This window comes from Polypterus senegalus, chromosome 3 (genome assembly GCF_016835505.1).
Source record: "Polypterus senegalus isolate Bchr_013 chromosome 3, ASM1683550v1, whole genome shotgun sequence".
Taxonomy (NCBI): Eukaryota; Metazoa; Chordata; class Cladistia; order Polypteriformes; family Polypteridae; genus Polypterus; species Polypterus senegalus.
This window is the reverse complement of record NC_053156.1, coordinates 184,501,734-184,513,582: the sequence shown is the minus strand read 5'-3', so window position 1 is coordinate 184,513,582 and position 11,849 is coordinate 184,501,734. Positions and strand designations below refer to the sequence as shown.

The 11,849-nt window shown below is 39.9% G+C and overlaps 1 protein-coding gene across 1 annotated transcript in view; it reads right to left on the bottom strand.

Annotated features, from left to right (window-relative positions):
* Nucleotides 1-11,849, bottom strand: part of elp3 (elongator acetyltransferase complex subunit 3) — a 412,219-nt gene that overhangs the window by 256,175 nt on the left and 144,195 nt on the right. Inside the window, exon 7 of the mRNA XM_039748296.1 lies at nt 2,888-3,042. Within this exon, the coding sequence (XP_039604230.1) occupies nt 2,888-3,042 (155 nt within the window). The remainder of the gene's footprint in view (nt 1-2,887; nt 3,043-11,849) is intronic.

The window sequence follows — 11,849 nt, the reverse complement described above, 5'->3', positions numbered from 1 at the left end:
AAGAGTTTGCGATAACTTGCAATGAGTCTTTTACAGCACTCTGGAGGAATTTTGGCCCACTCAACTTTGCAGAATTGTAATTCAGCTTTATTTGAGGGTTTTCTAGCATGAACCGCCTTTTTAAGGTCACGCCATAGCATCTCAATTGGATTCAGGTCATGACTTTGACTAGGCCACTCCAAAGTCTTCATTTTGTTTTTCTTCAGCCATTCAGAGGTGGATTTGCTGGTGTGTTTTGGGTCATTGTCCTGTTGCAGCACCCAAGATCGCTTCAGCTTGAGTTGACGAACAGATGGCCGGACCTTCTCCTTCAGGAATTTTTGATAGACAGTAGAATTCATGGTTCCATCTATCACAGCAAGCCTTCCAGGTCCTGAAGCAACAAAACAACCCCAAACCATCACACTACCACCACCATATTTTACTGTTGGTATGATGTTCTTTTTCTGAAATGCTGTGTTCTTTTTACGCTAGATGTAACTGGACATTTGCCTTCCAAAAAGTTCAACATTTGTCTCATCAGTCCACACAGTATTTTCCCAAAAGTCTTGGCAATCATTGAGATGTTTCTTAGCAAAATTGAGATGAGCCCTAATGTTCTCTTTTCTTAACAGTGGTTTGCGTCTTGGAAATCTGCCATGCAGGCCATTTTTGCCCAGTCTCTTTCTTATGGTGGAGTCGTGAACACTGACCTTAATTGTCCTGGGGTCTTTTGTGACCTCTCGGATGAGTCGTCTCTGCGCTTTTGGGGTAATTTTGGTCGGCCGGCCACTCCTGGGAAGGTTCACCACTGTTCCATGTTTTTGTCAATTGTGGATAATGGCTCTCACTGTGGTTTGCTGGAGTCCCAAAGCTTTAGAAATGGCTTTATAACCTTTACCAGACTGATAGATCTCAATTACTTCTGTTCTCATTTGTTCCTGAATTTCTTTGGATCTTGGCATGATGTCTAGCTTTTGAGGTGCTTTTGGTCTACTTCTCTGTGTCAGGCAGCTCCTATTTAAGTGATTTCTTGATTGAAACAGGTGTGGCAGTAATCGGGCCTGGGGGTGGCTACGGAAATTGTACTCAGGTGTGATACACCACAGTTAGGTTATTTTTTAACAAGGGTGAAATTACTTTTTCACACAGGGCCATGTAGGTTTGGATTTTTTTTCTCCATAAATAATAAAAACCATCATTTAAAAACTGGATTTTGTGTTTATTTGTGTTATATTTGACTAATGGTTAAATGTGTTTGATGATCAGAAACATTTTGTGTGACAAATATGCAAAAGAATAAGAAATCAGGAAAGGGGCAAATAGTTTTTCACAGCACTGTATATATATAGTATATATGTTTAAGTGTGTGTGTATATATATATATATATATATATATATATATGTTAGGTGGATTGGCGATTCTAAATTGGCCCTAGTGTGTGCTTGGTGTGTGGCTGTGTTTGTGTGTGTCCTGCGGTGGGTTGGCACCCTGCCCAGGATTGCTTCCTGCCTTGTGCCCTGTGTTGGCTGGGATTGGCTCCAGCAGACCCCCGTGACCCTGTATTCGGATTCAGCGGGTTAGACAATGGATGGATGGATGGATATATGACAAAACAATTGCATTGACAATCATGTTACGTTATTTTTAAAATGTTTCCTTTTCTTTTCCATTACTTCTTTAACACACTACTTCTCTGCTGCGAAGTGCGGGTATTTTGCAAGTATGCTAATAAAGGACATTTTGATATATGAACATTTTGGGACTAAACTGCTGTGTAGCCTTATGAAAACCACTCATCAGTGAGGCTAATCAGAAAAAAGACTTCAATTTACCACAGAACATACATTTTGGATTCTAGAGCAATGGAAAAAGATCAGGTGGTCTGATGAGCCCTGATTTATCATGTCCCGAGAGATGAGAGATGGGTGCATCAGTGTAAGTACAGAGGCAGATGAAGTGATGCACCCATCATGTCTAGGCCCTACTGTACAAGCCTATGGGCGCAGTGTTATGATCTGGGGTTTCTTCAGTTGGTCAGGTCTTGCTTCAGTAACATTATGTGCCCAAAAACTGAGGTCAGCTGACTACATGAATATAATGTGTCCAGGTTTTTCCATCAATGTATTTTTTCTTCCTTGATGGCACAGGAATATTCCAAGATAACAATGCCAGGATTCATTGGGCTCAACTTGTGAAATAGTAGTTTCGTGAGCATTAGACATCACTTTCACACATGGATTGACCACCAGAAAGTCCAGACCTTAACCTTATTAAGAATTTTTAAGATGTTCTGGAGAAGACTTCCGAATCTCCCATCATCATCATCTTTGCAAAAAATGAATGCAACTCTGTACTGAAATAAATGTAACATCGCATAAGCTTATAGAAATGATACCACAGCAAATTTTCCGTGAAGTACAGTTATTTGGTGTGTTTTTGGAAGGTGACCCCCCCAAACAGTAACCTTTCTCTTCCTCTCTACCAGCCACACAGGGACTCACCATTACTCACTAAAGGTACAGTAAATGCAATTTTCATTTTATTATACAGTATGTACATATTTTATAGATTGTTTACATGTTTTAAGTTATTATTTAGGGCACTTAATTGTGTTATTTTTACCTTAAGTTATGTGTATTTGCTGTTTAAACTTATTGAAGTAGACATTGTTTAGGGTCTGGGAACGGATTAATTCACTTTCCATTATTTATAATGGAGAAAACTAATTTGAACTTTGAACAATTCAGAATTCAAACGGCCTTCTGAAACAAATCAAAGTACGAGGCACCGTATTTATAAATATACAAAAACAATGGTTTATTGACTGGTTAAAATGGGGAAAAGATTTTACCAAATCACAAGAAGAAACTAAAGAATAGCAACATCAAAAAAAGCCCACATTACCTCAAAGCCTCAGCCACACAACTGGAAGTATGCCCTGAAAGTGCATCATGCAAGTTCCTTATGAAGAAGTCTCGATATTCTTCAGCCAGAGCCATGAAGGTTCCACCCATTACTATGAACTCAACTTTGTCCACACTATGTCCCAGCTGCTTTAACTAAAAAATACATAAAATTGAATAACAGTGAACAAAGTATTTTATTAGTATCAAACAAATATAAAAATGCACATATTGTGTGCTAATATTAGCTATGATACATAGTCACTTGGCTTCAATTATTTTCGGATTTTAAATATTGGCCCTAAACAGTAAGTCAACAACAGTGCATTACAAGATTTGCTTAAAACACTGCAAACAAATTTTAACGATGAATATGCAATCTAAAAAAGTCAGATACTATGATTGTACTCTGAAGTATATTTTTAATCTTTCAATAGATTCCTAATATTTGAGATATCCATGCCTTAAAGTGAATTCTTATGCATAGTTATGAAACGTAAATTATAAACACACATTTCGAGCAGAATAAATAAGGGAATAAAAAACACAGACACACATGTTGTAAGCTTTAGATTAGATTAAGTAGCTTACAAAAACTTTGGATCTACATTACATTTTTCACAAGAACAGCCAATGAGCTCAACAAAGCTCACAATCCCATTCACCCAATTTCTCCAAAATAACAACAAGTCAAAATTTGTAGGACACTCAAGTTCTATTCTCTGCCACACTAGTTTATATTCCATGTGTCTATGGTTCTCTGTGTGACCAAAAATGTTCTCATGCTTTTTCAAAGTTAACTTTTACATGATTCAAACTGTGGTCCCTTGTTAAAATAGCAGCCTGGATCCACTGTAGTATTTCCTTTCATAATTAAAAAAAAACCACAAACTTTTCAATCATGTCACCTCTTACTTTCCATTTTCTTAGATTTCATCGTTACTTTAATCACATTGTGCAGTCCTGGAATGTTCTTTTTCTAGTTTTAAGATTTTAAAGGAATACTCCACTCAAAAATGATACTTTTTTAAGTTACTTACCCTATATGTAGTTTATAGTAAAGGCCAAAAAAATTTTAGTCTCATGTTTTCATGGAAAAGTTACATATTGGAGATTCAAAATGAACTAAACCCTGCACTGACCAATTCAGGACAACAACAGAAATTGTGACATACATTCAATGGGGAAAAAAGAACAAAAATTCCCACATAACTTGTCATATAATCAATATGTCTATTATTCATTTGTACAGTTAAAATGTGCAAAACGTGAGCATTTTTCTTAAAACTAAATTTACCCATTTTGCTTTCATAGATACAGTACTGTGGAAAAGACAAGTTTTTAGGAAATAACTTAATATTTTATTTACAGCATAACCTCATTTGACTAGTACTCTACACATTGTGCTATAAAACAAGAAATTTGGTTGGAATTCTTAATGGCATCATAAAACAGACTGTCAGTGATAGTGATGAGTCAGTCCAGTATGACCCCTATGTCTTTCTTTTAAGGAGTACTTTCATGTTTCAGACCTCACATTTTGTATTCAAACCAAAAATTTCTACTTAATATGTGTAATATGCAGGCAGTGTGGCATGGCGGTTAAGGCTCTGCACTTCAAACACTGACTTTGTGGGTTTAAATCCAGCTATAAATCATATGTGACCATGAACAAAACACTTTACTTGCCTGTGCTCCTATTGGAAAAACAAAAGAAATGCAACCAATTGTATCTCAAATGTTGCAAGTTGCCTTGATAAAGGTGACAACAGGTCAGGTCAGGTAGGTTGTGGAGCATGCACTGGTAAAGTGCATTGCCATACCCAACACACGACAAAACACCTTGGGATCCTGGTTGGCAACCCCCCTGGCAAATACGTGGTCCAGTCCCACCCTCCTGAAATTACCCTCTATTTACCCGCACCCATGTGTTATGTGGGTGTCCCTTGACCTGGTCCAGCCACATCACCCTCAGGTAATCGTGCCATATGGCCATAGTGCAGTAACTGACATTCCCTCACAATGAAGGTAATGTGCCTCATTCGGGACACAAAGTCAAACTAGTGGTACCCAAGGATTCTCCAAAGAGACACAGTACCAAAGGAGGCCAGTCTTTATCTCAGGTCACTGGATAGCATCCGTGTCTCGCAACCATAAACAAAACAGGAAACACCAAGAATCTAAAGACTTGGACCTTCGTTGCCCTTTTCCAGCGACCTAATGACCTTCCAACCATGCTCTCCCAATCCTCCCCTACTCCTGTCACACTCTAAGCAACTGTGTTTGATAGTCACCCAACGAGAAAAAGGCAGAACCATAAAGACAGTTGCGTGGAACTTCCACCTGCAGCTGAAGTCACTTCAGTACATGTACCGTGTCAGCGTGCCCGTGTCTATCAAACACAGGAAGCTCTGTAGTTTATTTGTGACTTTACACTGTAGGAAATTAAGTAAATAAATCAAGGTAAATAACCAGTCTGGCTTTTATATAAGTAACATATACTGTAAATGTTTCTTATTTAAAGACTATCACAAAATATAATCACAAACAGGACTTTGCATGATACGTTGGCGAGCTCTGTAAGTCGTGCTGCTTCATTGGAGGACAGGTGTGGGGCAGATTGATTGGCAGGATGACACCCAACCTCTTGGTGCATCCAAATGGTGCCATCTTTCCGCTTTATGCCTGGTGCAACTTTGTTGTTCTTATATGTGAGTGGAGGGCTTTTGTTCTCTTGCTCCGATGTAGAACCCTCATCTTAGCTCACATCTGTTATAGCATGTTTTTATTTGAAAACTAATAGTGCAAGATAGGGGCGAGCATGAATGCGACTGAGAGAATAAAACTGAATTAAAAAAAATGCTAACCTTTACAAGTACCATACATTTAAACCGGTTGTTACAAACTCAAATCAAATGTATGTCTTTATTGCATAATAGAAACAACAAAAGCAGCTCACTACTCAAAATGTTTATTTTTGGACGTGGGAAGGATTGCACTGGCGATCTTTTGAACAGGTGTCAGCAGTTCTTACCGCTGTATTACCAAAGAAGTCATGACAACAAGACACCCTAACCGGATTTCTTTTTCTTCGATTATAGTCTTGAATAAAAGCATACTTGTTCTGTTATATTTGTACCTTTTGTGAAAGTCATTATTTGATATTTGGACTTCAGTTTTCACACATTATCCACTTCATTTCAAAACTATGTCTTTTAGGTATGTGTACAACATTTCTTGCATTTACTGTCATCCTACACTTGCATAGATCTTTGTACACACAGAACACACATGAAATTCAAGTGTTCCAAATAACAGTATATTTTTTAGCCTATACAGCTCTAGGTACCTGACTCCCTGATAAACAAGGGTTGAGTTGGGAGAGGTTTTTGCAGTTTCTCCGGCAGTGGGAGGATGGGATAGTTGGCTGCTTGCTGCTTGGGCTTATTAACACATTTACTAGGGCTGCAACTAATGATTGTTTTGGTAGTTGACTAATCGTTTAATGTATTTTTTGATTAGTCATGATTACTTCATGCCAGACTATTTTGATGCCTGCGACCTGTGGTTGCACATCCTGTTCTGGTCTCCAGTGCATGTTTTACCTCATCTGCTCACGTCTGTCAACCTGTGAATGTCACCCTGATGTCTTTGTATTAACACAATTAAAATTAATAATAATCAAATTAAAATAATCAGTGATACATATAAATTTGAAAATAATCAGAGGATTTTATATTAGTGTGACGATCACAATAAAAAAGAAATACATTAAACAATACAAACTAAAGTGCACATGCACAAAGTCTTTAAACAAAAAAGTGCATTTAACTTAACCAAAAAATACATCGTTAAAATTGAAACGTTTTTCATATTTTAGTAAAAAATGACAAAATGTAGACATAAACTATATAATGTGTAAAGCCTAAAATGCAAAGATCAAATAAACACTTTCACAAAAGGTTCAAGGGTCATACAATAGATTCCGTGGTGCAGCGGTAGGAATTGTTGACTTATAATCAAGAGTCCCCTGGTTTGATCCTGACTGCCTCGTATATTTACCGTTTTGAGTAGTGAGTTGCTGTTATCTATACTAATAAAAGGCAAAGCCCTCACTGACTGACTGACTGACACACTCACTCTCTCACTCATTGACTCATCACTAATTCTCCAACTTCCCGTGTAGGTAGAAGGCTGAAATTTGGCAGGCTTATTCCTAACAGCTTACTTACAAAAGTTAAGCAGGATTCATTTCGAAATTCTACATGTAACGGTCGATAACAGTCGACAACATCCGCCATGTTGAACTTTCTTAATTATGGCCCAATCTTCACGAAATTTGGTAGGCGGCTTCCCTGCGCTAACCGAAACCGATGTAAGTACTTATTTCGATGGTATGACGCCACTGTCGGCCGCCATATTGAACTTTCCAATGTCACTAATTTTCCAACTTCCCGTGTAGGTAGAAGGCTGACCCCAAATTCACGAAATTTGGTAGGTGGCTTCCCTGCGCTAAACAAAATCGATGTACATACTTATTTCGGTGGTATAACTTTACAACGTTACTAATTCTCCAACTTCCCGTGTAGATAGATGGCTGAAATTTGGCAAGCTCATTCATTACAGCTTACTTACAATAGTTAAGCAGGTTTCATTTCAAAATTCTACGTGTAACAGTCATAACGGTCAACAACGTCCGCCATATTGAACTTTCTTATTCATGGCCCCATCTTCACGAAATTTGGTAGGCGGCTTCCCTGCGCTAACTAACACCAATGTAAATACTTATATCGGTGGTATTACGCCACTGTCAGCTGCCATATATAACTTTTCCAACATCACTAATTCTCCACTCCCGTGTAGGTGGAAGGCTGAAATTTGGTACTTATTTCGGTGGTATGATGCCACTGTCGGCCACCATATTGAACTTTTCAACGGTCTTTGTTACTTATGGGCCCATCTTCAAGATATTTGGTATTGGGTTCCCAACGCTAACTGAATCCTACTTAAGTACATATATAGGTCAACAGTCTGCAGCTCGGTCACCGTGTGAGGCGGCGTTGGGTCCCCCATCCCAACGCCTCCCAGGTTGTTGGCTGCCTGCCTATATAAGTCCGTCTGTCGCTCCAGTCTCTACACTCCCTTCCTTGCTTTGCCATGAGATTCACGTCTCCCTACTTATAACTACAGCCTATTTATTTAATCCACGGCTTCTCCGCTGTTTTATTGCTCATTTATTACGATTATAGTTATTATGTAGGTATTTTAGACTAACTTTACATTGTTCAGGTACCCATTTCCTTTATCATTCCAACCGTACCTTAATTAACATGTCTATCGAGGTGATCACCATCGATCAAAGAACTGTCACTAACCGAATGGTTTCCATGCACGGAAATGGCACCTACCTTTTCCATTCTCTTTGTTACATATTGCATGGCCATATCAGGCTCACTCTTGATATCCGGAGGAACATTGTGTCTTATGTATTGAATGACTGGGACAGGTTCAAGGTGTGGACTGATGACGGTACAGGAGATAATTATTCTACACAGGAGCACTAGAAGAGTGAAATGCTTAAGCCCTTTACCTATGCATCTGCATGTGAGTTGAGGGCTGCCAGTGAATTGTTCGGGATAATCAGGCACTGGGGCGCCGCCTGGCAGTGGCCACGGGTCCCTACAAGGCTGGGTTTCCAAGCCCTCTACCCGAGGCCTCCAGCATAACCAGGACGGACGCCCCCTCGCGGTCTGGAGGAGGCACAAGGAGCCCGGCCGGGGACCACAGTACTTATTTCGGTGGTATGACGCCACTGTCGGCTGCCATATTGAATTTTCCAAACGCCACTAATTCTCCAACTTCCCGTGTAGGTAGAAGGCTGAAATTTGGCAGGCCCATTCCTTACAGCTTACTTACAACAGTTAAGCAGGTTTCATTTCGAAATTCTACACATAACGGTCATAACGGTCAACAACATCCGCCATATTGAACTTTCTTCTTCATGGCCACCTTTTTCACGAAATTTGGTAGGCGGCTTTTCTGCGCTAACCGAAACCAATGTACATACTTATTTCGGTGGTATGACGCCACAGTCAGCCGCCATATTGAACTTTCCAACGTCACTAATCCTCCAACTTCCCGTGTAGGTAGAAGGCTGAAATTTGGCAGGCTCATTTCTTACAGCTTACTTACAACAGTTAAGCAGGTTTCATTTCGAAATTCTACACGTAACGGTCATAACGGTCAACAACATTCGCCATGTTGAACTTTCTAATTTACGGCCACATCTTCAAGAAATTTGGTAGGTGGCTTCCCTGAGTTAACCGAAACCAATGTATGTACTTATTTCGGTGGTATGATGCCACTGTTGGCCGCCATATTGAACTTTTCAACAGTCTTTGTTACTTATGGGCCCATCTTCAAGAAATTTGGTACACGGGTTCCCAACGCTAACTGAATCCTACTAACGTACATATATATGTCCATGGCCTGCAGCCTGTTGGGCTGGGCTGCCTGCCTATATGAGACCGTCCGTCGCTCCGGTCCCTATATTCCCTTCCTTGCTAAGCCACTGGATTCACGTCTCCCTAGTGAGAACTACAGCCTTTTTGTTTAATCCACGGCTTCTCCGCTGTTTTATTGTTTGTTTATTACGATTATAGTTATTGTTTAGGTATTTTAGACTTACTTTACATTGTTCAGGAACCCATTTCCTTTATCATTCCAACCCCCATTACCATGTCTATCGAAGTGATCACTATCGATCAAAGAACTGTCAGTTACCGAGTGGTTTCCATGCCCGGAGATGGCACTTACTTTTTCCATTCTCTTTGTTTCATATTGCACAGCCATATCAGGCTCGCTCTTGATATCCGGAGGAACATTGTGTCTTATTTATTGAATGACTGGGACAGGTTCACGGTGTGGACTGATGACGGTACAGGAGATAATTATACTACACAGGAGCACTAGAAGAGTGAAATGCTTAAACCCTTCACCTATGGTTCTGCATGTGAGTTGATGGCTGCCGCTGAATTGTTCGGTTGTCGCTTTCAAGTGTACCGAAATGGCCAAATATTTTACAGCTTTCGACAACGCTTTCGACAATGCCTCTTCAATATCTTAGATTCACAGGTGACGATGTCAGTAGTGGACACTTTGACGTTTATGAATGTTTAAACTCTCAAAAGCAGGATGTGATTTTATCGATGAAACCGGTTGTGAGCTTACAACGCCTGACAGATGGCGAATGTCACTTCAACACAACAAATCCTGCAAATACTGTCGTAATTGAAACAAACCATGAAAATGAAACCGATTAAAGAGTAAGCTCAGCGCACAGCTTGGTCATGTTACAACCGGAGGGTCGAACTGACAACATGGTATACAAAGAGATCCTTAACAAATTATTGGCATATTTTCCCTCAGTTTAAAAAGGTTTCATTTTATTCCTAATAAAAATTTTAATGCAGTACTTCCAGGCACGGTATTTTGCTAGTATATGTATATATATATATATATATATATATATATGAAAGTGTGGAGGATTGCCGGCTTTCCATGCCGGTCTGCAACCCCGGGGCGCCAGCAGGAGCTCTCCCGACAGCAGGATCGTGCCCTGAGGTCCAGCAGGACCTTATGGACCTTGTAGTGTTTATACACAGCCCTGCTGGATACCTTGGGGGCCACCAGGAGTCGCTGTGGGGGGGATTATGGGCTCTTTTGTGCCCTATGACCCGAGTACGTCATGGTCACGTGATAGGAAGGAACGACGTGCTCCTGGGTTGAAGAAAAGGACTGTTTGCCCTGACCCGGAAGGAATAAGTAACTGTGGACTGTTGGGACAGGAACACCTCCGGGTCAGGGGCTATAAAAGGACGGTGCATCAGTCCAGACACTGAGCTGAGCTGGGAGGTAGAGGAGCAAGTGTCTGGGCAAGGAGGAGGGTTTGTTTAAAAGAGTATTGTTATTGTTTATTGTATTTAATATATGAGTAGTGTGGAGGGTGCTTGGTGCACTGTGAAAGAAAATAAAAAGGTTGTTGACTTTTACCTGGTGTCTGGAGTTGTACCTGAGGGTTCAAGGGTGCACTACTGCCCCCTACTGCCACAAAATATATTATATATACATATATATATATATATATATATATATATATATATATATATATATATATATATATATATACTGTATATATATGTGTGTATGTGTGTGTGTGTGTTGCTATACTAATAAAAGGCAAAGCCCTCACTCACTCACTCATCACTAATCACTAATTCTCCAACTTCCCGTGTAGGTAGAAGGCTGAAATTTGGCAGGCTCATTCCTTACAGCTTACTTAAAAAAAGTTAGGCAGGTTTCATTTTGAAATTCTACACGTAATGGTCATAACTGGAACCTATTTTTCTACATATACTGTAATGGACTTCATCTCGATGCCCGTAGGGAGCGGAGTTGCGTCTGACATCATCACTTCTCCCACGTAATCACGTGAAATAACTCTGAACGCAGTACGTAGAAAACAAGGAAGAGTTCCAAAGAGTGCTGAGCAGAAAACGCGATTTCACAATTGAGAAGGCAGCAAAAGATTATGAAGCTAGTGATGCATACAAAAATATTCATTCGTGCAGCTACTGTGGAAACAAAGCTCGGTGTGAACCGTAAGTTTAAATTAAGTTTAAAGACACACTCCCGCTGCCGTTTGTCATGCCTATGACGAATGTGGTATTCGCGAGATACAAGTTTAATGAAAAGACACGAGGTATAAACGAGACTTTGGGTCACTTTGTAACGGAGTTAAAATTGCTGTAGCAAAAAACTTTTAAGTGCTGGGTCTTAGCTAACATTAAATAAACCCGTTGACATCGCGAGATCGCATGAGCACAGCTGAGAAGCTTCGATGCATGTACTCCATAACGCGTTAAAAAAAAATAACGCATTTAATCACATTTTGCACTCCAAGC